The 27,903-nt window shown below is 51.5% G+C and overlaps 1 protein-coding gene across 4 annotated transcripts in view; it reads right to left on the bottom strand.

Annotated features, from left to right (window-relative positions):
• Prr5 (proline rich 5) overlaps window positions 1–23,358 on the bottom strand; it is a 34,856-nt gene extending 11,498 nt beyond the window's left edge. The window contains exons 1-3 of one of the 4 annotated variants that reach the window (XM_027396158.2): window positions 22,761–23,358; window positions 11,173–11,292; window positions 4,656–4,736 (exon numbers count right to left, since the gene is read on the bottom strand). In XM_027396158.2, the coding sequence (XP_027251959.1) occupies window positions 4,656–4,736; window positions 11,173–11,282 (191 nt within the window). In that variant the 5' untranslated portion in view covers window positions 11,283–11,292; window positions 22,761–23,358. Of the gene's footprint in view, window positions 1–4,655; window positions 4,737–11,172; window positions 11,325–22,760 lie in introns of those variants that run through there. The other 3 variants (XM_027396160.2, XM_027396156.2, XM_035440802.1) reach the window with 3 other exon arrangements.
• Window positions 23,359–27,903: the final 4,545 nt, after the last annotated feature.

Here is a 27,903-nt window from a genome sequence, read left to right as displayed (position 1 = left end):
CTGAATTACAGGGAGCCCTCACCCACCATGCCTCTGATAAACACAAACCCTAGTTACTCGGCTTAAACAACACCATCCCCAACAGCATGGTCCTCTTTCAGTGGCTGCAGTGAGTGACTACAGTATAAGCTCCTCCCCATCCTGATTGGTGGCTGGGCATGGCACTTTCTTCAAAGCTCCTCTGTGATTGGTCCTTCAGTTCACACTCAACCCAGCACATGGTTCTATCACCTCCTGTCTCCCAGTAACAACCCACATAAGACGCTTTATAAAAACAGACAAACCAGGTGCTGGAAAAGTGGCTCAGTTGTTGAGCACTTGTTGTGCATTAACAAGGCCCTGGGCTCAGCCCGCAGAACTGCAAACAACAAAAATAAGGACAAGCTGCAAAGGAACTGGAAACATATGAGGGCTAAAACTCCAAACACAAACACAAAACATAACAAAAAGAGGAAATGACTGACAGAAGTAAAAGCAGCACAGCCAGGTGGACAGGGCACTGTTCCCACACATGCACAGGAAGCTGAAAATGGCACATCACAAAACGGGGTGCAGTGGCACACATCCATCAGGAGATTGTGGTCATCCTTGGCTGTATGTTGAGTTTGTAGGCCAGCCTAGGCTACAAGAGATCCTGTGTCTCAAAAAGCAAAAAAATGCACCCACTCCATCTAATGAACAAACAGCATGTCTGGGCCCACCTTGGACATGCTCAGAGCACACTCATTCTCCCGTTGGTCCAAACTGATGCAAAGGACTGACTCAGGCAATTTAGTGAATCTTGTATGGAGCATGGAAACCAAAGGCTGTGTTGTAAGTGAGAAGCTCTGAAACGACACACTACAGAGCCATTCCTGTAAAGTTTGTTCATCCACTTGTTTTAGACAGGGTCTTGCTATGTAGCTCAGGCTGGCCTCCAACTCATCATAGCGCCTAGGCTGGTCTTAAACTCACAGTGATCAGTCTTCAGAAGGAGAAAATGAAATTCAGAAGGCACATAATGTGGCAGAGTCAGGCCTGGGAACCAAAGTTGGCTCCCTAGTCTTGTGGATTAAATACGTAACCTGGCCAGGCATGGTGGTGTCAGCTGTAATGCCAGTACTCAGAGGTAGGCAGAGGCAGGAGGACCGCTACAAAAGGAAAAAAAAAAAAAAGATGGGGAGACAATTAGCTTTCCTCAACAGTAACAACCCTCTGTGCTCCGAGAAAAGCCAAGGAGAAGGTGAAGGGATATGGGCTATAAAGAAGACATTGAAGGAAGCACCCAATAAGGGTCTAGCCTTTACCAGGGGTGTCCAGTCACTTGGCAATGTGCTATGGGGGCATCATTATGAATGTGCTGGGCTGCATTCATAGCTATCCAGAGATGCATGTGGCCTGAGAGCTGCAGGCTTGATACACCTGCTAGACCAAGAAACACTAAAAATTGGCCAACTCACAGTAAAGACAGCTCAATGACATGTGACCAAGGATGCTAGCCAATGCTTCTCCAAAGAAGATGCATGAACAGCCAGTGAGCACCCAGAAGATGCCTGAAACCACTAGTCACCAAGAAATGCCAGCCAAAGCCACAAGGAGCCACTGTGACACCCACAGTGTTGTGAGAATCTCAATGAGAAAGAAATGTAGTGAGAGGCTGGGACCCATCTCGCTGCCCACACTGTGGAAAGCAGAGAGTTTCCCCAAACTGAAACCTTGGCCCCCAGAAGATCCAGACATACACTAAGAGAAACAATGCCACACATCCTTGTAAAATGTTGAACACAGAACCTGGGCACACACCTACAATCACGGCCCTCAGAAGACTGAGGCAAGAAGATCTCAAGTTCAATGCTAGCCTAGGTTATAGAGGTCATTAGATCCACTTTTTAAAACCAAAACCAAGCTGGGCAGTTTAATTGCAGCACCTTTAATCTCAGCACTTGGGAGGCAGAGGTAAGCAGATCTCTGTTAGTTTGAGGCCAGCCTAGTCTACAGAGCAAGTTCCACGACAGCCAGGGTTATGCAGAGAATCCCTGTCCCAAAAAACAAAATATAACCAAGTGGCCTACACCTTTAATCCCTGAACCCAGGAGGCAGAGACAGGAGGAACTCTGTGAGTTCAAAGTCAGCCAAGGATAAATCAAGAGATCCAGAATAGTCACCGATAGAACAGATGACACAAACAAAACCCAGAACTAAATGAAAACCCCCAAACCTTTTGTACAAGGATGCTCCCAGCAGTGGCACCCATCACTCCATCACAGCCATAGGCCACACAGGTAATCAGATAGAGCAAATCAGTGTTATCACAAATCCAGGCTCCAACACAGCCAGACCTCAGAAGTACCAAGGGAATGGCCACATGCTGTCATGAAATACCATTCATATGAAATGTCCAAAAGAGGAATCAATAGGGATAGGAAGTGTACATGCTTGCCAGGCTGTTAAGTGGGAGGGACTCTTTTGGAGTGATACAAAATGAACTGGAAGTTTAGTGACAACCATACAGCCACATATGCATAGTCAATACTGACCAGGGCATTTTATTTATTTATTTATTTATTTATTTATTTTTGTTTTTTTTGTTTTTCGAGACAAGGTTTCTCTGTGGCTTTAGAGGCTGTCCTGGAACTAGCTCTTGTAGACCAGGCTGGTCTCGAACTCACAGAGATCCGCCTGCCTCTGCCTCCCGAGTGCTGGGATTAAAGGTGTGCACCACCACCGCCTGGCCACAACCAGGACATTTTAAAGGAAATTTGGGGATGCCCATGTGTCCTGTGCCCAAACCACATAAGGCTCATATGTAAGTGTACACACATACACATATAAAGGGTGAAAAGAGTGATGTAAATGGCAGAAACTTTAACTGTGTCTGTCCCTACCTAGGTACAGCTGACAGACTCCTGTCCATGTCACTAACTAGCCCCTACTAAAGTGGTGGGTAACTTTTGTATGCAGCCATTAATGGCTCCATCCATGGACTCTCTCATTGTGTCAAAGCCAATGACCAGCTAGGCATTTGAAGTACAATCAGTTGCAGTTAGTTCATTTTTATTTGAGGCAGGGTTTCAGATATATCAGGATGGCCTTAAACTTGGTATATAGCTGAGGATGCCCTTCAACTCCTGATCTTCTGTGTCTACCTCCCCAGTGTTGGGATTATAGGCGTGAATCACTGATGTATTTGGTCAGGTTTCATGTGTGCTAAGCAAACACTCTACCTCCTGAGCCATAGTCCCAGCCCTAGACCTAGTTAATGTAATGTGGAGGATAACTAGAGTGGGAAGGGACAGTTCTGAATGGCCATGGACCCTGGAGTTGGGACCTGGGTTCTAGCTCAGTCACCAAGCCATTCAACTGCCAGCCGGTGACTGTCTATAAAATACAGACATGAAGGCATGGACCTGAGGGCTATGGTGAGTGGAGGGGTTCAAGGCACCGCAAGTGCTCAGTGCATGCTAGCACAGTCAGGCTTCACTGAGAAAGTCAGTTGCCATTATGTAAGGACCCCGGCATTTTGTTTTGCACTGGTAAAAAAGCAGCTACCCCAAGATTACCTTATGTCATCTTCCATCACCCTGACTTTTACTCTCTTTTCCAGTCAGAATTGGGGCACAGGGTGGCTTCTATAAACCTTACCCTCCTCAACCCACCCTAGGGAGCAGGGCAACCCCTAAGAACTGGAGGCCTCTTAGAGAGATGGCAGCCACAATCAGAAGGGCCAAGAAAGATAGATATACAATGCTGGGCTCCACCTACTCTGTGGATTAAAAGGTATCCCCTTTGCCCCTGCCCCTAGCAGATTCTTTCTCTGTGTGTGGTGCTGGCAACAGAACCTGGGCCTTCCACATGCTAGGCAAGAGCTCTTCACTGACCAAGCCCAGACTGGCCAGCAGATTGTTTAGATTTGTTATAAGGAAAACAGGTACCCTGGGCTGGCCAGATGTGCTGGGAGCAGCAGGGTGCCACAAGTAAGCCACAAGCACAGGGCCTGGGGAAGCACCTTGCTCTGTTCTGTTTGACTCTGGCCAGCCCCCTTCGTGCCCTGGGCCTCAGTTTACCCACATAAGGGCCCTTTCAGATGGGTGTGAGGCTGTTGATCACTGGCCATTTATCCTTACACCCTGCCTTCACTATCAAGGGGAAGGTTCCCTGATGACTTCCAGATAACACTTTGAATCTAGGGACAGTGTGCTCTGGGTCAAGACTAGAGGTTAAGAGCGCAGAGTGGAAACATCTCATCCTGCCAGTTATGTGATGCTGGGGAGGCAGCATGACCACCCCGAACTCTAGCCACTTCCACTACAAACGTTGACAGCAAACTTTCTCAAAGCCACAGTGGCCTGGTTTGCAGCAGTAGTCTGAGAGTGTTCCTCCGTCCTCAGCTACCTCACAACTTGGTTCCCAGCTAGTCACAGGAAATGAGGGGTGTTCATGGCTGGACTGTTTCCTGAATGGCAGTGGGTCATTAAGCAGGTGGGCCCTTCCTCTTCGACAGAATAAATATCCTCTGTAATGCACCGGGCGGCAGGGAACGTGAACATTAATTATCTCAAGCCACTAAAGTCCCACCCTGCTGGCCCTAGAAGGGCGTCCTAGAGTGGGGTGTGGACCCTCCCTTCTCCACCCCGAGCCACAGATGGGTTTCCCAGACAGGACTGGCTTGCACTCACCGGACACCCTCATTGAGGATGAAGAGCTCCTGGTCGGGCAGCCCCTTGCGCTGGAAGACAGCTATCACTCCGTTATGGATGCTGTGGGCAGACAGGAGAGTGGTCACCCAGAGGCACTGGGCCTTTAGCTTCCCTCTGAGCCTACCTCCTCCTGCCTATCCAGTCCCATCCAGTCCTACTCAGCCCCTTCTGAAATCATGGGCGTGCCCATGCCCTACTAAGATTCCACGCCTGGGCCCCTGACACAAAGTCTGGATCACCGGAACCTGCCAGGCAGCCTGCACACCTTGTAGTCCAACCTGGGCTAACCTTCCCTTCCTTCCTGCATGCTTTTAATCCTCCCAGACAGGACAGATACTGGGGGCCCTCTGCATCTCTCCTCTCTGCTTTCCTTATGTCCTCCTAACTGCCTCCACACCCCAATACTTTCAGCCTCATGATGGGGCCCCCATGAGCCACTGGGGTCCCAGCCCCCACAGCCCTTTCCAATGTTAACAGTGAAGCTGACCCTGTCCAGTTCCTGCTGATTAAAACTCTCAGGGAGGAAGCTGCAAACACTTTTCTCTAAAGGGCCAGAGGGTTGGCCTACCCAGCCTCCTGCAGCTACCCAGCTATCTGCTTCAATACTGTGAAGTTGGGAATGTAGGACTGTATACCAATAAAACTTTATTGTTCATACATCATGTGATGGATTAGGTTTGGCCCACCGGCTTGCTTTAGCAGCCCTGTATGAACTTCAGGGAATCCCTGAGCTGAACCTGCCTAAGCATTAACCTAGGCTGCCATAGCTGAGCCAACAGCCCTGAAGCCCCTCACTCTGCCACACACACGTAGCCAGCTGACCATCTCCTAGGTCAGTCCAGGTTGAGTCTCTGCCCAGTCCCCAACCCTCTCCTTGGGTCCTGCACTCACTCCAGCCTGATGGATGGCTGGAGGGGCAGGCCTGGCTTTGCATCCTGCTCTAGCTTCCAGTCCTTGGTGTTCCCTTCCATATAATGAACTCAGTGAAAACACCGCCCACCTTCTGGGGGCCTACAAGACCTTTTAAGGATGAGATACTCAGGACACCTTGGCCATACCAAACCCGGGGATCATTCACTGTATGTAGTCTCTTCAGGTGGGGCCCCAATTAGAGGAGAAAACAGAGGATTAGTGAGGCCAAGGGACACATCTATTCAGTAGAACCAGAATTTATATGAAGTAATGGTTCAGTCCTCCTGTCCCCATCATTGGGGACACACAGGTTAGACCCTGCTCCTTTTGACTCTCCCGCACTAGCTCTGTGAAGCTCCGTGGGTTTTCCAAAGTCAAAAACCAAAACAAAACAAAACAAAAAACCAAAAACCGAACAAACAAACAAAAAATCCTGTTAGCTTGGAGAGAGGGAGGGTAGAGAAAGCCAGAGGACCCCATGTGATTTGTCACCCTGAAACAGAGAAGTGAAACCCTGCCTATCTCAGCAACAGTCTCCTGGCCAGAGTGGCAAGCCCAGTCAGGACATCTGCAGATGGTCCCCAGGAAACCACAGGAACGGAGGGACTTCCGGGTGTGGGCAGGGGAAGGCATCCTCAGGTGTAGAGCCCCACCCCTCTCTAACCTCCACTAGAAAACCAGGCTCTCAGTGCAGGCAGGACAGGTCCAGCCTTAGAGCCTGTATCACCTCACTGGGTGGGCACAGCGAGAGGCAGAAGCTCAGCCTGAGACTGCCACCAGAGGAGGGACAGCCCAGTCCTGAAGCTCCTGGACACTCGTGGCCACCCTGGTTCCACTGCGAATGACTCTACAATATCACCAGGGGGCTGAGATTCCTGCAGGGAGGGGTGGAGGTACCATTTTCCCGATCCCAGTCTGCTCTGCACTGCCCTAGAGGCACCTGAGGGGATGGAGGTACAGGCTTGCTTCTTATTTGCCAGGGGCCCTCCTTAAGGTACCTGGAAGCCGGATGACAGGAGGCCATGCCTCTGATCTCAGACCTGGTTCTTAGTGCCTAGGCCCAAGTAGAGGAGAGGAATAGCTAGGAGTGAGTATCTCATGACTGCTAAAACCACTTAGTGGTCTACATACAGCAAGGCAGATCTGCTCTGACATCCGGGAGGTAATGGACTTGTCACTCATCAGACAGGGCTAAAGCCTAGCATAGCATGGCCACCTCCTAGGAAGGCTCCAGGAGATATGTTTACCTTGACCGGCTTTTAGAAGCACCGGTGTCCCTTGTCTCTAGGTCCTACCTTGTCTTCAAGGACATTGAGGCAGCACTCTAGATCTCATCTCCCTGGTCACACCTTCTCTAACTTGTCCCACCCATCACAGATTCTGTGACTACACAAAGCCACTGAGACAGGCTGGGGGCCATCTCCTCAGCTCAGCAACTGTAATTTAACCACATCTACTAAGTCTCACAGCCACGTGAAAGCCCACATCCATAGGCTAAGAACTAGGGCAGGGACACTTTGGGGCTACTGCTCTGCTGGCCACACCTAGACTGGGGCCCAGAGCAGAGCAAGGCAAAGTGAGTGAGGGCGCGCATCCCTAGGACCCCAGGCTGGAGCTTTGGCTCTGCCATCTGGCCCTTAAAGAGCCCATGGGCTGGGAGCTCCAATATACTTCAGAGTTGACCGTGGGTGGGATCTGGCCTCCATTCCCTCTCTTCATTTTGGGCCTATGGTCCCTGTGGCTCTTAAAGTCCCAATTTTCTCATCTGTAAATCGAATGCATTAAACCCTTCCCTGAGGTTCTAGAGGGCCCTGCTCCTTGTTCCCATGTCAGTTAGGACCACTTGCCCTGGAAAGACTGCTCTAATCTAATGCTAGCTTCATCCTGCCCCAGGTGGGACACGAACTCAAGAGGCATCCCCGACACTGCTGTCAGGGGGTATCTTGGTCACCTCCTTCCTCTCATGTCCTCATTCTCTTTGACATGGAGAAGGACAGACCACTTGGGAGGAGGGCTGGGGTGCACACCTTGCTTTTCAGGGGTCCCACACTTTGGGGTGTACTTTGTTCTGCTCCTGCCTGCCCAGGGCTTCTACCTGCTGGGGGACAGAGGTGAGGGACAGAGGTGAGGCACTGGTTGAGTGATGGCTCAGAAGGCTAGGATTCCCCCATTTGATCCCCTAGCATTTTGGGTCTATTGTGGATTCTTTTTTGTAATTATTTTTTAAATATATTTTTAAGTTTATTTAACTTTATTTTATGAACATTGATATAAAGGTATCAGATCCCCTGGAACTGGAGTTACAGTTGTAAGCTGCCATGCGGGTACTGGGAATTGAACCTGGGTCCTCTGGGAGAACAGTCAGTGCTCTTAACCACTGAGCCATCTTGACGACATCTGGGGAGTTTTTCTGGAGCTTCTAGGCTGGAAGGCTAGGAACAAAAGGGCACATCCTTGGCAGTGAAGAGCTGTTAAGCCAGGTGGGGAGGCCTGTTGTGCCCTTGAGCTCTGGGAAAGCAGCAGCAGGTGCCCAGAAACAGCTTCCCGACACCAGGTGCTTGTAGGGGACAAGGCAGCATGCCATGCCTCTTTCGGAGAACTTCCCATGCTCCTGCACACCCAGCAGACATGAAGAACAGGGGCAGGCCTGGAAGCCAGTAGACCAGCGTCCCCTGTTCTTCTTCCTCCAAGTGCTAAGTGTCACCAGCAATCACCTCCCCTTCTGATAGTCCCCTTGTTTACTTTCTGACTTGGTCTAGGGTCTCTGGCTCTGAGCAGGCTGCTTGCTGCTAAACCAATATCTCAACATGGTCCAGCCAACACTGAGAAAATGAATGAATAAATGAACACACGACTGGTGGACTATCTTAGGCAATGGCTGTGCAGGGAATTTGGGGGATGTCCTCAATGTCACTTTAGTCGATTGGACACTGTTGCCAGGTATTTGTGTATAGCTAAAGCTTCCAATCTGACTGGGAAAGAGACTCTTTATAGCTGTAACTGGCTAAAAACCTAGAGATGGTCCTTGTTGAGGTGGCCCTGAATTGGTGGTTGATGGCCTCATAAACAAAAGAAACTTGGGTGAGATATACCTGCAATCTTAGCACTCAGTGAGGTAGAGGCAGGATGACCAGAAGTTCAAGATCATTTTTGGCTACACAGTGAATTCCAGGTCAGTATGGGATATGTTGGGACCTTGTCTCAAAACAAAACAAAACCAGGGAGCTGGAGAAGTGGCTCAGCAGATGAGAGAACTGGGCTGCTCTTGCAGAGGACCTGGGGTTCAGTTCCCAGCACCCACATGGTAACCAACAACCACCTGTAACTCCAGTTCCAGGGGATCCAATACCTTTTTCTGGCTTCTGCAGGCACACACACACACACACACACACACACACACACACACACACACACACACAGAGAGAGAGAGAGAGAGAGAGAGAGGCCAACATACTCATATATTAAATAAAAATAAATATCGAGAAACAACAGCAAAAATAAAACACCACTCCCCTCCAAAACTCATAGAGACCTGGCTAGAGAAGGCTCTGAAGACAGAGATGGAACTAAATAAAACAAAGTCACCATGAGCCAAGGACAGCAGAGCCAGCAGAGGCAAAGCCAGGACCCCTCCCTCTCTAGAGTCCCCAGACAGCCAGGCCACAACCCCACTTTTAGCTGTGCCAGAACACACTGCTGTTGTTTGGGGTGGTCCAGTGTGGCATGACTCTATAGCTCCAGGACACTAATGAGGTCAGGAAGGTAAAAGGGGGTATGTGTGGGCTAAGAATGAGGGCCATAGCTTGGAGGGCTAGCCAGGATCTGTAGGCTGATACTGCTGTTGTAACCCTGCTCAGAGCTGATGTCCCATAGCCCCCCTCCTCCCAAGGCAGTACACACCAGGAGAAGAGCAGGAAGATAGGCAGGGGTTGGAGTGGACTCTGGGCCCATTGTCTCACATCCCTTCACGTCTTTGTGACACCTGTCTGGGAGGGGATTAGGAATGAAGCCCACACAATGCTGCACAGTATGGGTCCTAGGTGCTCTGGGTTACCCTGTATCTTTTATCTGGTGTGGAGGGTAGAACCTTCCTTGTTGGTTAAGATGTAACAAGGTGAACTTGGGGCCCTGAACAGGCTGACACAGGATAGGAGCACAGAACACAGCAGAACCACTGCTTCCCCAGGCAGGGGGAGCTTCTAGCCCCAAAGCCTGGAGATAGGTACAGTGGGAGCTGCCATCAAGCCTCTGCAGTCTGACAGTTCACCAAAGGAAAAACCGGTGGAAGGCTCGGTGACCTCTCCTTACAAGCCCCACCCACCCACCCACCCAAGAGCTTTGGCAAAAAGCAGATCCCTTCACAACCACACAGAGTGGGGAGCTTTCTAAGTCCTCTGAGCCAGAGGACCCCAGATGGGAGTGAAAGGGTCTCCACAAAGTTGCTTTTAGTAACTCCCCAGACATCACTCCTATAGGTGTTCTCTCAATGCGCCTTGACTTAAGTTCTGAATTGCTGGGTACCTACTGTGTGTCAGAAGCCATGCTCAGAGACTTACTTACATTTGTTTATATCTAATCCAACAACGGTTACTCACTCATATCATTGATAAAGAAACTGAGGACTAGAAGTGGTAAGCAAACTGCTTAAGGTCACACAGCAGAGAAATGGAGTTGAAATCTGAGCCAAAAGTCAGTGTGGCTCCACTAAACCCTGGCCAGAGACAAGGAAGGGAATGAAGACAGGACTGAGCGAGCAGTTCTAGGGCAAAAGGAGTCTTCCTTCTCTCACTGTTCTGCTTCCAGCCCAGATAGATGGAAACTGAGGCAGGCAGGTAGTCTTTGCTTTCAAGCAGCCTGCAGCTTAGTGGAGGGTGGAAGATAGGGTTCTAGCTGGCAGCCCTCTTCCCCGGGTTCCTCACGGACTAGATGAACAAAAGATGTGTGCCCAAGTGACAGCCGGGTCCCTGGTGGCAGACCACAGAGGGTGAAACACCTGGCAGGATTTCACTGCCAGGTGGAGTGGAGAGCCAGCATCCACAGACCTCCCCTCAACTGCTTGCCTCACACTCCCTCGATCTGTATTTTACTTTGGGTGGAAATACTTATTTTTGAAGGGGCCACGAGGAGACCCATTGGGGAACTCGGCTAAAAGAACTATCTGTGACTCTGGCCCTGAGAGCCCAGCTGGGGGAGGGGCTTCCCACGCCCGGCTGGTCCGGGATGGGCCTCCGGAAGGGTCCGGTAAAGGAATGTCTGGCAGCTGCCGCACCCCCACGGACAGCTGGAAGGCCCGGGGTCCAACTCGGGGGAAGCCGCCGCCCACCCCGCGCCGAGAGCCCGACACGCATACAGGAAGTGCAGCGGCGCCCCGCTGGGGCCCCACGAAGCTCAAGTGCGCCCCTGAGAAGTGGGGGCGCAGAGGCCTCCAGCTCCGGGCCGCCCGTCCCCGAGGGCGATCGCGGGCTCGAGCCGCCGACACGTTGCACTCACTTCCCTCCCCGCGCGCGGCCCGGCGGCGGGCGAGCTGCGCGCAAAGTGGCGCGGTGCCGTCTCTGGCCACGCCGCTTCGGGCTGCGCGCCTTACCTGTTCCAGGTGGCGTTGGCGCAGGCCCGGCGCTGCTGCGTGCCCCGCTCGTCCGCGCCCGCCGCGCCCGGCTCCCTCTTGCCCAGGTCACTGAGGCTGGGCGAACTCATGAACTTCAACCTGCGGAGAGTCCTCATGCTCACTCCGGCCCACGCGCTGCCCGCGTCCCCTACGACTATACTCGGCTGCTTGCAGCAAGCCCGGCGACCCTGTAGGGTCCCGCCCCGGCCCCGCGCCTCAGCCCGGGGCCGCTCGCCCAGCGCCGGGCCCTGTGAACCATTGCTCTTTGCGGCGGCGCAGCGTGGAGCGCTCGGAGCGCAAAGGCAGGCCGGGGGCGGGGCTCCCTCTGGGCGGGGCCATTGTGGGCGGGGCCTCGCATTGGGAGGGCGGGGATGGCGTCTTGGAGCCTTCAGCCGCCAAAGGGCCAGTTCAGGGGGCGCTCTCAGCCGCCTCCTTCCTTCCCTTCAGAAGTCACCCCACAAGAGCCACACAGCAGTCCAACCCCAACTGCCCACCTGGAACCCAATACTATGGTCTCACACCCACACATCATGCACAGGGACCCATGGTCTCCCATCAACGTCTCCTGAAGTCACTCCCTCGCCAGTCATCCATCCCAGGAGAAAAGGCTGTGCCCACAGAGATCCATCCAGACCCCCTCACGTGTACACAAGCTCCTCCCACTGCGGATCAAAGCTTTCAGCTGGGTGCCTCTACCATCAGCCCCACCCCACCTGAGTTCAGCATGAACCAGGCTATCCTAGACCCCTTTCTTAGGGGAGTGGCCAGGGACTAGGATGCTCTCAGGCAGAGATCTTGGATGATTGACTGGCCAGAGGGGTTGCTGCACTGGGGGTTGAAGGAACAGAGGGCAGTGACACCCACTGAATCCTAGGTTCCCCTGTATGGTAGAAATCAGAGAGTATCCTAAATCGTTGTGCCTGGGCAAGATGATCCTGGGCCAGAATAACACAGCCTTGAGGCATTGAGAGCAATTTGGATTCTATCTTTTGGGGATGTTGTGGCATCCAGGGCAAAATAACCTCTCTTGTGTTCTGTCATTCAAACATGGCAAGCTGGACCTAGCCCAGGCCTCATGAACACACAGTGCCCAGCCCCTGACACAGAGCCCTCTTCAGCCAAGCTTCTGGGAGTCCCACTAGTTCTCCTGCATCTTCAAGCACAGGGAGACAGGCACGGCCCCCGGGAACATGCAGGAGATCAGAGTCCTGGTTCAACTCCGACCCAGCCAGCATTTCCTAAGCGCCCACTGTATACTGGACACCCCACATGCCTGTCTGAGGAGGCAGTGATAAACAGACAACTCCTTGTTCACAAGAACTCTCACAGAGCCTAAGGCTACTCAAGCTACTGTGAAATGACAGTCAGGGAAGGGTTGGGCTCCCCAGCCTCCTTCACAGTCAATGGCTCCAGGCTGTCTGTGCCAGTGAGAACCCAAATGGGGGTCAACAGCAGATGAGCTCACCAGCCCCCAAGCAAGGGTGGAGGTAACAATGGCAGGCATCAGATTCCAGATCCATGTCAAAGAACCCAGGTCTAGGAGGATGAGGCATTCAGGTTGGGGATGTTCAGGGAGTTTCCATTCTTTCTCATCAAAGCAGGGGTGAAATTGCTCACCCAGAGAGGTGTGAGGTGTTCAACCAACTATGGAGCACTGGGCATATTGGCCAGGGAGTAGGAAGAAGCCAGCTTGGACACTTTGCTGTCACACTGACACACACAGGACTCTGTTGCAACTGTACAAGAGTTTCCTATCTTAATGAAAAAAAAAAACTTAGATGAAAATCTCAAGTGAATTACTGACCCACCAGCCCGTGCTGATGTGCAGTGCTGGTCCTCATGGCTGGGGAGGGTGGGTAGAGCAGTCACTATCTCATAGCACTAGGCTTGAGAGATCTGGGTGGGTGCCCCTGAACTAGCTGGAGCCTTGGGTGAGTTACTTCTCTGGGGTCTCCGTTTTCTGTGTGCAAAGCAAAGGCCACAAAATTGTGGCTTCTCCCTGTCCCTCCAGGATACCCAGGCCAGGCCCCCGGGGTTTTTCATCCTGTATCAGGAATGTCCAATCTACTGTCCATGAACTCTGTGTCAGGATAATTATGAATGCTGGCCAACATAAAATCACAACCCTAACCCTAAGGCTGGCTCTCGGCACCTGAATCTGGCAGTTTGAAACTACCTGTAACTCCAGCTCTAGGAATCTGACACACTCTTCTGGGCACTGCATGTAAGTACACAAGCCCACACACACATTCTCTCTCTGTCTCTGTCTCTGTCTCTGTCTCTGTCTCTGTCTCTGTCTGTCTCTCTCTCTCTCTCTCTCACACACACACAGAATTAAAATTTTAAATTGAAATAAAGAGGTTCTATACATGTACTAGACCCTCCTCTTGATCCTACCTGCCCTTCCCCTCCCCATCCTCTATCCTTAGCATCTCTAGCCTGGACCACAGACCCCTCCTGACCATTCTATCCAAGTCACACCTGTTGCTCTCACAAATAGTAGCTGGAACTGGCCATGGCACACACTGCCCTCCTGAGTTCCCAATGTGTGGAAAAACAAGCCTGAGGTCGCCAATCTTTGAGATGCCTACCAGACCTCCATACCTCCCTGCTCTCCAGAACATCCTTCAGCAGAAAACATCAAAGCCAAAGGTTATCTCCCCTTCTGATCGCCTCTGCCTTTGCTTAGACTTAGGATGGCTTTCTTGACATCTTCTATCAGGGTCAGGGCTTATAACATGCTCATACCCATTTCCCCTACGCTTAGCACTCAGTAGGTGCTCGATAGGAATGGCTAGATAACACTCATCTCATGATTTAGGCCATATTGGTGAAAACCAAGATGCATAGATGTAAGGCAGCCATGTCTCTGCCACTGGTGTAACTGCAGCAGAACCCGGACTCTTCAGAGAAGCCTGGCTTTGTACCCAGCACAGATGGGCACAAGGGGCAGGGCTAACCTGTGGCTGCTGGTATAGCAGGGGTGGCAGGCTGGGAACAAGGAAGCAGTCTGGGCTGCTCTGTAAGAGCAACCAGAGGGAAAGAAGAGGTGGGGAGACCACAGTGGTCAGGGGGAGGGAAGGAGAAGTGAGCTGCAGCGGGCTCCTGTGGAAGGGGCTAGAGTGCAGTGAGGGCCTAAGAAGTGGGACAAATAACATGCAGAATGGGGGTACATGGTTGTGAGGATAAGAAGACATATCTAGAGCCAAGTGCAGGGATGCTTCTCTGTGATCTTGGTAGGTGAGAGGCTGGGACAGGAGAATTGCCTTGAGTTTGCAGCCAGCTTGGACTCCATAGAGAATTACAGACTCTTAGGAGACCATGTCTCAGAGAAAGGAAAAGAGAAAACATCTCCAGAGAGAGTGAAGAAATGAGTTGTTCCCCGCCCCAGCACAGACTTACACTGGCTACACCCACAGCCCAATGCAGAAGTGTGAGAGAGACGCGGGGGTGCAGTGCCGCCGGGTGTTGGGGCTGGTGGCAGGCAGCACGGGTGCTGCTAGGTATAACTGTTGGTGGTAGGCAGCAAAGGGCAGAGTTCTCTGGGCCCAGAAATCTAAGGCAGAGTCTGGGAGGAGATCCCAGAAAAGACAACTGAGGAGTTAGGGGGCAAGTCTAACCCCTAAAACTTGAACAAACCCAACCCCTATGAAGACAGCTTCGACAGGTCAAAGGGTCAGAGAACCCTGTTGGGCAGAATTCCTAGACAGTTCTTGGAACATCTATCACCCCTGTAAGGGACTGGTACAGGGACTGTGTGTGCCCTGCTGGGCTCTCCAGGCACTGATGGGGACCTGTGGGTTTGGTATCTGGATCAAGGACTGAGCAGTTGTCTTAGGAAAGACCTTGAAGAGTCACCTGTGTCTAAGGCTCTTAGTTAAGGACATGGAAGACAAGTGAACTCATTCACACATCCCCTAAACTGCCAGTGTCCTCACCTCAGAACCACAGCCTCTTCCTATAGGACCCAAGCGTCATCCAACCCCCACCTGGCCAGCAAGGAACAGGGACCTGAGACAGGTTCCTGGCCACCAAGTGAGATCCCAAGAGCATCAGGGCTATCTTGCTGGGAGTGAGCCCTGAGTGAGCAGCCAGGATTGGGGTCCATCTAACTTTGCTACTGGGTCAGCTGACCTCTAGGGAGTCAGGGAACCCATTTGGAAGATGGGGAGCTTTTCAGAATTTGAGGGCCAAGAAAAGGAAACTAAAACCCTTAAGGTCCCCTCACTCCCCACAGTCCTCTCCAATTCATGGGTATGACGGTACCGAGGGGCCGGCCAAGTTGGTTCACATTCAGGGCACGGTACTCCCAAACCCAGACCCATCTACTAGGACAAGGTCACAATGTAGTTTCACCTGCCAGTGACAATGGAAGAAAACAGAGAACTTATTTAAAGTAACCAGTTAAAGAGGGGACCCTGCTAGGGGTGGGAAGGATAAGAGACAGGGCAGAGAGGCAGGACTTGAACACAATGCCCCTTGGTGCTCCCAAGGCTGTGGTACTCCCTGGAGGTGAGGGGATTCCATGTCACAACAGAGAAATGGAGGCTCCAGGAGGTTGGGGCGTATGCACAAAATCAGGGTGGCTAAGTGGCAGGGTAGAAGCTGGAGCCTGGCCTGGTGAGCAGGAGAGAAACAGCCCCAGCTCAGTCATTGTCACCTACCTCCCTCAAATGCAGAGGGGGCACTTTTGCCCCGTTAGCAAGTCCTGGCAGTTCCCCGAAGCTGACTGGCACCATGTCTCTAGAAGCCTGTGGCAGAGTTGGCCCTAGCCCTGGGGTTCCAGATACTCAGGAGAGGACCAGTAGGTAGCTAAGGAGCATGCCTCGCTCTGCCTCTCTGGCCTGTGCCCCTGGGCTATGTCTCATTCCTTCCTTGGTGTGCAGAGGATGGTGAAGCAGGACAATCACAAGGTCATAGGGTCACATCAGGAGCTTGGCAACTGCTCCTGTTACGGAGGGACAGTGGTGAGTCAGGGCTGCAGAAGCCCGGCGAATCTGTCACCATAGGGTAAGACTAAGTTAGGATCTTGGAGGCTTTTCTCCCTGTACCCCAAAGTCAGCCGCACAATCAGCATTCGAGGCAGAACAGGTGTCCATCAGGTTTGTGAGATGCAATACACAGTGCCATCTGCCTCCTCACTCGTGTCTCCTAGATCCATGCTACCTTTCTCAGGTCCTTCTGACATGGGTCACCTTCGCCTGGCTGGGTCCTGTTCCTCTGTCCCAAATACTTCTTCCCTCTGGTGGGATTCTGACCAGCAGAGATCCCTTGTATCTGATGCCCTCACCAGATCCATGTGACCCTAAGAGACTCTTCCTCCAATCCTCAGTTTCCCATCTGTGAAGGTCTTGGACATCAGTTTCCAAGGGTTCTTTGGTTCTGATGGATCACTCAGTTCCCTGGAGGGAAGTGATTTTCCCCGTGGAGCTGAATCTTGGAGTGGCAGAGAGTTTTGTCTCCCCTAAGGAGATCTGCTCCAGCCCTGCCAAAGGCATGGCAACCCTAGCATTGGACTTGGCTGTTCTGCTTCACATGAGTGCCTGACTATGGTGCTTGTCCCTACTGTGTGGACAAAAGCCCACATGCCAGCAGCAGGGACCTGCAAGTTGCCAGCCTGCCTTCCTGCTCCGTGGCTCTCCTCAAGGCACCTTCTTGCCAGTAGCTTTTTCTTAGAAGAATTCTTGGAAAGAATGAATGTGACTTAGGAATAAGCTCCCGCTGGCACTACCGGAGAGGAGCCCAGACACAGTACGCAGGCATGGTAGGAGATCTGAATGGAGAAAGTTTGTTTTCTCTGACTGTCTGAACCTTGTACCCAACCCTGCCAGGTAGGAAGAGCTGCTCCCTGTCAGTGATCCAGATCCAATGTGGGCGATAGGAACAGGGAGAACCAACCCTTGGCCGGTGTCCCTCACTTCCTGGTTGAAGCACAAGAGCCAGCCGGGGGTTGTCTGGATGCCACTAGGGCCTCCCAGGGGAAAGGTGCTGCTCTTCAGGATGATATTCCTCAAGCCACCCACTCCTGGACTTCTACACCTAAGAAATTATTATCTGAAAAAAGCTCTTTTGATTAGAGATCCCTGAGGTGGGAGAGGGGTCATGTCACATGGTAGGGAAAGTCGGTGACAAACCCCAGAAGTCAAAACTTGGCTCCTTCAAAATCTCCATGAAGGAGAAAATCCCTAGAGGGTGGGATCCCCAGTGGATCTGGGCACCAAGGCCAGGCAGGAAAAGCAGTGAGATTTACCAGGTACCTGCCATACCCAGCCGGGGCCACTGAAGCCCAGCTGAGGTTCCAAATCCTGAGATCATCACAGGGTCACAGGCTAGTGAGAGGCAGAGCCAGGACTGATGCAGGAGTTCCTGTTCTGTCTGTTCTGTACCTAGCTTTCCTAATATCACCTGAGGACAGTTGGACCCACCATGGCTGCCTGGGCAATGTGGTTGGGGCTCTGGGGACCCTGTCTCTCTGCTGCTCCCCAGAGCTTTTATAGGGACCAGCAGCCTCTGTGGGCTAAGGACTCCTCTGTCCTCTGCTTGGCTCCATCCCTGGCCCATCCCTGTCCTGCCTACCTAATCCTCAGATCAGGTCCCATCCTTCTGAGAAAACTCCAAATTCCAAGCCCTGACATTCAGAACCCTAGGTAGGCAGGGCCCAGCATTCATTCTTTGGGTTCTATTTCCTCCCCTGAGTTCCTGTTCTCCACTTCTGCTGGGTCCTCAGAATCCTGCCTGCTTCCCACCTAGCATTGTCCAGGTTCTGCTCTGTAAAAACAAAACAATTTAAACACACAAATAATTAAGCAGTCCTCATTAAGGTGTGGTCTGGTGGTCTCTCTTTGGCCCCATTTTTTTTTTTTTTGAGAAAGAGAGGGTTTCTCTATGTAGCTTTGTAGACCAGGCTGGCCTCAAACTCACAGAGATCTGCCTGCCTCTGCCTCCCGAGTGCTGGGATTAAAGGTATGTGCCACCACTGCCCGGCCTGAGATTTATTTTTGATAAAAAGCACACAGGCCCCTCTGTCCAACAAGGCTACTGAATGCAGAATGAAAGCACCGCATCCGTTGTTTCGTCTGTCTCCTTCACTCAGGGTCACCTGCTCACTTCTGTGCAGAGACATGTCAGTCACTCAAGGATTGTCTAAAAGCTGTACTCCTCCCCTTAGTATCTTACTTCAAGGCTAAAGGCACAAACAACTACTGAGTCAACTTTTACATCCAGACCTTGAAAGGTGCCCAAAGGCCTCCAACCGCTGCCCTAAACCTGCAGTCACATTGAATCCCAACAACAACACTGGGAGACAACTATCTTTATGACAAGGTAAAGAAACACCTCCAAGCAATGGCAAACTGCTGAGCTTCCAGGGATAGGACGCCTCCTAAAAGAAGGCCTCTTCTAGAGTGGCCAGACTACATTCGACCACCTTGCAGAATAAAACCTAGACAGGGATCGCCCAGGCTACACCGTGACCAGGACTGCTTAATTATGTGTTTAAATCATTTTTTTTTTCCTCCAGGGGAGCTAGAGAGACGGTTCAACAGTTACGAGCACTCCTTGCTTTTGTAGAAGACAATTAATTCCTAGCACCCACATGGTGGGGACTCATAACCAGCTGTACGTCCAGGGGATCTGATGCCCTCTACTGGTCTCTGTGAGCACCTGCATAGAATGCTCATATACACATGGATAAAAATCCTTAAAAAATGAAACATGATCTCACAGTGTAGCCCAGGCTAGGCTGGAACTCACTATGTTAGCCCTAGCTAGCAGAATTCAAACTCTTAGTGCTTCTCTTCCCTCAGGTGGTATCACATGCATGGGTCACTAGGCCTGGCATTTTAATCCTGCGACTCTGCTTCCTGTTCTGTCCTGTCTAGATGGGTCTCATTGAAGAGTCCTGGGATTTTGAGGAGAAAAGGACCCAGACTGGGGTCAATGTGGATGAGCCTTGTCCTTTTTTGTTTGTTTGTTTGTTTGTTTGTTTGTTTGTTTTTTGAGACAGGGTTTCTCTGTGTAGCTTTGGCTGTCCTGGAACTCACTATGTAGACCAGGCTTGGCTTGAACTCACAGAGATCTGTCTGCCTCTACCTCCTGAGTGCTGGGATTAAAGGCATGTGCCACCACTGCCTGGCTTTCAGAACACTTCTTAACTTAAATACTTTTATTACGTGTATTTATTTATTGTGTGTGTGCATACTCATGTGCCTTGGCACACATGTAAAAGTCAGAGGCCAGCCTGTGGAAACACATTCTCTTATTCCATTGTGTGGGTTCCAGGAATCGAACTCAGGTCACCACCTTTACCCACAGAATCACTTTGTTGGCCCTACACCTTTAATTTTTATGGAATGGGGTGTCACAGATTTGAGAATTACAAAGAAATGCATTGTAATTTGACTTTGACACCATTATCGCAGCTAGCCTGCCCACTTCTGCCACCTCTGGCTTCAGCTTGCCCAACTGTTAGGCTCTGTTCTGGCAGAAGCCCTCTGACTCCTTGACCCAATTCAGTCCTCCTTTAGTCCTCCTCCCCGTTGGCTTTTTGGGGATCTTGGACTATGTGCCCCTGGGGCTGGGGCTCCTGTGTGCTGAGATGGGAAGTAAATGGCCAAGGTCCACTCTGCTCACTGCAGAGCAGGGCTTCCTTCAACTAGGCCCCTTGTGCCCTGTCCTCCTTTGCCACGTGGCTCTCATCTGTCCTCTTGGTCACTGGTCACATGGCCTTCTTCCCTCTCCACTTCTCGCCCTCCATAGGATATGCTCTGCTCCCTGTCCCCAGACATCTTGGCCAGAACTACCTATTCCTGCTCCTCTGAGAAAATATTCCAGAAAAGTTCCTATGCCCAGCCCCCATGGTGCTCACTCTGGGGATCGAGCCCCACAGTACTCCTTCTGACACTGGAGTGACCACAGTGCTCCCTCTGAGGGGGGACCCCCCACAATGCTCATTCTGGAAGCAGGGCCCCCCATGCTCCCTCTGAGGGTGGAGCCTCATGGTACTTACTTTGTGATTGGTACCCCAAAATGATACACAGACCTCATTTCTCCCACTTGGAGTACATGTCGCTGAGGTACACTAGCCTGGGTATATCTGCCACTGCCCAGATGCTGTGGCAACCTGCAGTGCCACTCCTCTTTACCCTACTAGAGCACTGAGGACCGATGAGTCAACGGGCCAACAGGCTCTAGCTTAGATGGTAGGCTCTAGATGGTCAGTGGTACTCAGCCGGCCTCCTAAGCTACACAGTGCTCGACGGGTAATTCTGAGACTCGGAGCTGCCAAGCGGAGGAAAAAAAAAACATAATACCACCTGGATGAGATGCGGCTGCTTAGTAGTCACAGCAAGGTGGTCTGCACTGGCCTCTGCCCTGACCCACTTGTCACTGTGTAGGGGTGGGTGTGTGTTGGGGTGGTGGTGCGGGTTGTGGGGAGGCTTACACACCTTGCGCTAGGCTGCCACCTACTGGCCAACCACCTGCTATAGCCATTACACCCGTCTGCACAGCTCAGTGAGTTCCCAAGCAGCTTAGGGGTCCTCCCCTCCAGGCTCTATTGCTGAAGCAGGCTAGCTAGATAAATCAGGCTCTCACTTCCCCAGAGCTGAGCAGAGTCTGATAGTCTGTCTACAAAGGGAAAGAACATTCCACACCTACTGTGCCTATGTTCTGCAAAGCACAGGGCACCTGGGAGCCTGACTGGAGGGGAGCTGGCCCTCGGCTGTGCAGCTCTCATTGAGTAGACATCTGGAAGTGACAGGCACAAGTCCCTTATGTGGATGCTGGGAGAAATGCCCAGTTCTGTGGATGGAGTTGCTGCTCTAGGAATTCATCTGCAGGGTCACCTTGGCAAGTCACTAGGCTCTATCAGACTATCAGCAACCACCCCCACATCAGATTGCCTGGTGGTTAGCTTCCTCCATCAGTCTGTCTGCCCAGTTTCTCCCATCAGGCTATGACTGGTGGGCCTAATCTCACATACTGGCTTGCTGGCCTCTGCCATCAGCCTGTGGTCAGACATCTCATGGGGATGTGTCCCTGAATGTCCTTGTGGCCACTGAATTCAGGGTTTGTCGTAGTACTTTTCAATACATCCCAAATCACTGAAGGAACTCTAGGGTGTTTTTCAAAAGCAGAAGATGGAAGAGAAAGGAACCACTAGAGAAAGCTTTGCCCCACCAGAGCATTTCTTTGCCATACTTTCCCACACCAGGCTGTGCATATTTGTCAGCCACTGCTAGGGGTGTGAGGGCCCTAGCTTGCCCATCTCCTTAGAGTGGACAATACTGGGTCTGCCCACTGGACTTGTGGAAAGTTATCTTGTGCCTTGGGCTCCACCTATCTTCCAGGCCCATATGCCCTTATTCTCACTATCAGCTTCCACCACCCTTGAAAAAGAGACAAACAGAGGCCATTTGCTGGGGCCTGCACAGACAGGCAGGGGTTCATTCTGCTCCATGATGCCTTCACTAGACATCAGCCCACTGTATTCCCTGTCTTCACCTAACAAACACTCTAGAAAACCCACAAGGAACTACTAGGGCCAGGAGCTGTCACACAGAGCCCTGAGAAAGCATGGAAGTGCTGAAGCAATCACCTCTCAGAGCCAGGAGAAGGACCCCATGGCTGGCATGGGAAGGCACTGGGACACATGACTGGTCAGGAGGAGGTGGACAGACAGGAGGGCCCCCTGGAACAGGACAGCTTTCTGCAGGAGCTTGAAGAAACAGTGCCCTCCTGGACAAGGAGCAGCAGGAAGCTGCAGCAGCAAAGGGAGGGCCTACAAAGGGCAGTTGAGCAGGCAGCCAGGGGCATGATGGCCTGGCCAGAACTGGGCGTGGTGCTGGCTTGGCAGCCCACAGAGTCCCCACTAGTGGCTGGTGTGGCCAGCTCCCTGTCCCACCCCCAGACACTGTGGCAGCAGGTTCAGGGACCACAGATTTTCTCTGGGGAACTCGACAACCTCAGAGACACTTCCATCCTGCCCAGCCAGTGCTGTCCTCAGGCCTCTGGTCTACTACTGCCTGGCAAGCCTACCTCAGGCTGTGCCAGGGCCTTTCTGGAAAGTGGAGCTTTTCCAAAGGTCCACTGAAACCCATCCAGCTTCCGGGATATGAGGACATGAAAGAGATCCAGATGTATTCTCAAGTCACAGATCCAAGAGTGAGCCTTGGAGAGGCGGAGCAACCTATCCAAGGTCACACAGCACAGCATGCACACATAATACAAACTAGCCGGCTGGCCCGGATGGGCAGACTGCTTTATGAATGGGTGAACAGAAGACTCGGCAGCCTGAGTGTGCTCACACTCTGCAAAGCAGAGGGAAGGCACCATCTGCCACTGTTTCTGTTGCTGCTGATCCCAACATAAAGTCCCAGTACTTTCACATCACGGTGGACACAGGAATTGGTCCTTATCGGAGTCAGACTCCTCAGAGACAGACTGGGGTCAGACAGAAAACATAATCATCTCCTCTGACCACCAGGTCCTAAGAGACCCGACCCATGTGAATGTGAGACATTCACACAGCCTCAGTTGTCCCCATGCTAAAGAGGCAAAGAACCTACCTTGCTCAGGAGCCAGAGGCTGCAGGGTGGATGAGGGAAGGGATACCTGTGGCCTGTCTGCCTGTGACCTTGGCTAAGGCCTGCACAGTCCAGAAAGGCCTGAACATGGGTCAGCGTTTTCACTGTGCTGGGTGTCCTGGTCGTGGGGCTACCCAATGGCTTACATATTATGAGGAATCCACGTGGCCACAGGATGGCGAGCAGGCGGACTGGACAGAGGGCTCCTGGGCTGTGACTCAGCGGAACTTGGGAAGGTTGCAGCCAGCTTCAGTGGGAGCTGCCCATCTCAGTCTGCGCAGGGAAACCCAACTGCCTGCCTGCTTCCTGATAAATATTTTATCATGCTTATGGAGCAGGTCCCAGGCGAGTGCCTGTAGCCTTGGAGTCCATAGTATACCCCTCACTGTCCAGGTCTGAAGTGATGAGAGAGAGAGGTGCCAGGAGGTGCAACTGACAGCTCCTTTAATTTCTGGCCCAAGATGACTTCAGGGCATCTTAGTTCAGCTCAGCACACAAGCCCACAATGCCTATATCGCCTATACCCCGCTCAACCCTCCTGATGCTAGGCCCCTCTTCACTCTACCATGAATGCTAGCCAGACTCTGCCCTTCCATCCTGCTGACTCAGTGCTAGCCACCTCCTTCAGGAAGCCTTCCCGGATGTCCCTTCCTGTCATGTAATCCTGGGAAGGCCTATCTTGGCGCCTGGCTCTACAATGGAACTAATGTTCCCCAATCATAGGGGACAAGATAAAGTTGTGTGAATGCATTTTCTCCTCTAACTTTGTCCCTAGGGAGGTTCATTCCAGCTGGGAAACCACAGAACATTAAGTCAGGTGGGCTCAGAATGTAAGACCTGCCCCCTCTTGCAGGGACAACCACTTTAGTAAGGAGGAAGTAACTTGGAGAATACTGCACCCCCTTGCCCCCCATTGTTGTCACTAAGGATAATGTATACCTAGTTAGGGATAACTTACTATTGTTTAGGGTTGGAACTGGAAGGAGGTGTTCAGGCTTGGACACCTCTTTCAGATGACTTTAGGTTTTAGTTAACAGAGTTAGGGTATGACATAAGCAGATTATTGTATCTTCTGGTATTTCACCCTTATGATTATGGATACTTTTCACGGTTAAGTTTTAATCCTCTTTTAGACTAAAAGAGGAATTGTAGGAGGTACCCTAACCACGCCTCCTACACCTTCACATCTGGAATAATCAAGCAGGAGCCATGTCTCCCCACCAAGAAGCAGCCATGATGGATGGCTTTCAGTTCATCTGAGTCAGACCCAGTTTTATAGCTGTGTGACCTGGGACCTGGATACTGACCTCACTGTCTCACCTTCGTCTGTACGAACTGGGGTCACCATAGTACAACCTCACAGGGCCTGCAGAGGGCAACATGGAGGCAGGTCAGTGTGCCTGTGATTTGCCTTTCTAGAGCATCCCTAAGGCTGAGAATGGTTTTGCTGGCCATCAGTACTGCAGGCTGCCCCATCACACTCTCTGCTGCCACAATGGGGTAGAAAGTTTGTTTTATACATGAGAAAACTGATGCACAGATAAGAACTCCTCAGATTCAAAGAGGGCATCCAGAAAGGAACCAGGCCTAGAACTGGGGTCTAGAGCTGAAGGGGCTGTCTTCTAGGATGGGTGTTCTCCTATGTCTGTCTCCTGGACTCTCCCCTGGGTGCAGGTTCATTTACTTTGCTTGACAAAATGCTTTTACAATTTAATGATGGCTTCCAACCAATCTAGCAAGAAAACTTTGAGAACCTTTTAGAAAAATGTATGCTGCTCATGCTGGGATCCAAGGAGCCCACATGGTGGCCCCTGATGGTGAGGCTGTGTATTTTTTCTTATCTTTAAGCATACCAATATGGTATGTGTCAAGTGGCTGGCTACAGAGACCTGGGTCTGAGCCCTGGTCCTTCCCCTTGCTGGCCTTGGGCCTCAGTCTGCCCATCTGATAACTGGGCAGAGCCAAAACAACCTCTTGGGCTACTGGGAGAATATACAGAGAGAAGCTCCCACAGGGAGCAACACAAAGCAGATGATCAAGACACAGGGACAGCTGTTCATTACAGGTTGAGCCAAGCTTGGGGCAGAAGCAAGTGAAATAAGGTCTCTCTGCATGCCTCCTGGGTAATCCCCAATGTGTAGATGGAGAGTTTCATCTCTGTGATGACACCATTCATCTTTTAAAGATTATTTTATTTATTATGTTAAGAGTTCTGCCTGCATGTTTCCCTGCAGACCAGAAGAGGGCACCAGATCTCATTACAGATGGTTACGAGCCACCATGTGGTTGCTGGGAATTGAACTCAGGACCTCTGGAAGAACAGTCAGTGCACTTAACCTCTGAGCCATCTCTCCAGCCCCAACCATTCATCTTTTAAAAGATGAGTGACAGATAATCAAGTCACCGGGACTTCCTTGCAGCTATAGGGTATACTGGATATCTGGATACACCAACTCACTTTGAGTTAGAAACTAGTGATATAAAGAACTGAGGACTAGAGGCAGGTGGATGGATCTCTGTGAGTTCCAGGACAGACAGGGCTACACACAGAAACCCTGAAAAGCAAAACAAAACAAAACCAAAACAACAACAAAAGAACTAAGGACTTGGTAGACATTCAGCATGACTGCAGGTTGCAGTAGCCACAGTCCATGGTACAGAGATAGGGACTGGTATCTGGGCAAGTTCTGGACTAACAATCACAGGGAAGTGAGCTCCTTTACATCTGGAATAATCAAGCAGGAGCCATGTCTCCCACCAAGAAGCAGCTATGATGGATGACTTCCAGTGCATTCAGAGTCAGACCCAGTCTTACAGCTGTGTAAGCCCTGGGTAGGGACTGTCCCCTCCCTACATGCCCCGACACACAGAGGTCAGTAAGCTCCTCTGGGGTGGTCAAATGACACAGAGTTGCTGATGGTTCCTTGTACTCTGTACTAGGTGGATACCTGTTTCTTTCTCACCTGTGTCCTCTCAGTCACCTCAGTACTGATGTCAACACCCACAACAACACTACGACTTGGGTTTGGATGGCTTCCCTACAGTACCACAAGTACTGTAAGATGGCTTCACTATAATGGAGACCCCCCCTCCTACCTCACAGCAGAGAACACTCATGGCTGGGGCTACCCTTTAATTCTCATGATGACACATAAGGCATGTGGTGGCCATTCTCACCATTTGATAGACAAAGCAGGAGGCAGCCAGAGACTGGGAAATTTGCCAGGGCCACAGGGCTAGTGAAGGTGTGCAGATTAGCTCGCAATAGCCGGGTCAGCGCCTTCACTTAGTCCCAAAACCATCTATTCCAGCTCTCACTTTGCAGAAGAGAACCACAGCTCATGGGGTGAGGTAGTTTCCTGGGGCAGGTGACTCTGGGTGAGTCTTATACCCTTATCTCACCGACTTTTCTTCCTGGGCTATCAGGAGCTAAGCCTGCAAAGGCTCCAAGGTTTAGGGTTCCTAAGGTCCTTAACAATATGTCCCAAAGCTCTCAAGCCCCATCTGTGCTGGCTGCAGTGGTGTACACCTGTAACCTAGCACTCCAACCTGAGGCCTGAATATCATCTGAACACAGAAGTTCAAGACCAGCCTGGATACCCTAATAATACCATCTTTCCATTCTCCCCCCTCCCCTTTTTGAAACAAGGTCAGGGTCTCTACCTCAAGCTGGTCTCAAACTTACTATGGAGCTGAAGATGACCTTAGAGTTCTGATCATTCTGCATCCCCTCTGCCCCCAGTGCTGGGATAACAGGTATGCACCCATCATATATAATTTCTGTGGTGTAGGAATGGAATCCAGGGCCTTGTGAATGCTAGGCAAGCACTCTAATAATTGAGCTGCAGCCCCAGCCGAGATGCTGTCTCTTAAAAAGCCCTGCATCCAGATCCAGTTTTGAGCCATGAAAGAGGAATGTGGTTAATAGAGAAGAGCATTACATTGTCATTAAGGAGTCACCTCCTCATTCCAGGCAAACTTCCCATCTCCTGTCTCTGAATGGGGAGTGACTAGTCCCTGTGGCCACCCTGAGCTTCAGGACAGGATCTCCTGGCCCTGCTGTATAACCCAGGGGACCACTGTCTCCCTCATCTGAACCTCCTTCTCTGTATCCTCTTGTCATGTGTGCCTGGCTCCCTCTGTGAGGTCTCTGGCCCATCCCCCAGCCCTCCAGCCACCTGCAGACTTAGGAAAGACCTTTGAGAAGGGATCACTTTCCTGAAGGGGGTCTAATGGGTAATCTATGAGAACAGGAGAGTGTGAATGTGGGGCCTCTAGAGGGGCCCTGGAACCCGGTGGGTAGTTGTTTAGGTGGCTCTATTGTCACCCCTCAAGCCCTGCCTTGCTCACAGTGGCTGGCATCACACCGAGTGCCTGCTCTGCCTCCCCAGGCATTTTCGCGCAGCCAGCCCTAGCCTTTCAAGCTATCCATTAAAAACAAAAGCCATTTGCCAAACAGCATCTGCACAAACACTTTCCCTGCTGCTGAGGAAATACAACTGTCCCCAGCACCCTCCATTAACACAGTTATCCTGAAAACAAGTACCATCCACCCTGTGGCTGGTACCTCCACGTTCTGGGCACATCAGTAGATCCTCTTGGGGTACCCAGTGTGGATAGAAATACTGACTCCTTGTTTTCAGATGGAGACCCTGAGGATCAGAGAAGCAAAGTGACCTGCCCAGAGCTACACACCACTCACTCAGCGGTGGACCTCGAGTTTGCTCAGGCTCACCTGGCTTCAATAGCAACCTGTGCGCCACAGTTCAACAAAAAGCTGTGGATACTAGAATTGGCAGTGGGAGCACTCAGGAGGTCATGACCACTGACAAGGGGACTCAGGGACACAGCTAAGACTTGGACACTAACAGGGACCCTTCTTGAGACTGAACTATTGCCGGCCAGCCTTCTCTCAGCAGAGCTCACACTTCAATGTGCACCTGAACAGGGCTGAGGGACTTTGTGGTAAATACAGATTCCTGGGATCCTAGCAGCATCTCAGGACAAACCAGGAGCCTGCATTCTATGAATCAAGCATCTTCAAAGAGGACTGGGGATGGCCAGAGACCTGACTAGAAGAGCCCCTTGCCTATCCTAGGAGGGTCAGAAGGAGATGCTGGTCTCT

The sequence above is a fragment of the Cricetulus griseus genome, chromosome 2 (genome assembly GCF_003668045.3).
Source record: "Cricetulus griseus strain 17A/GY chromosome 2, alternate assembly CriGri-PICRH-1.0, whole genome shotgun sequence".
In the NCBI taxonomy this organism is placed as follows: domain Eukaryota; kingdom Metazoa; phylum Chordata; class Mammalia; order Rodentia; family Cricetidae; genus Cricetulus; species Cricetulus griseus.
The sequence above is the reverse complement of the archived record's forward strand: the minus strand, read 5'-3'. Positions and strand labels throughout refer to the sequence as shown.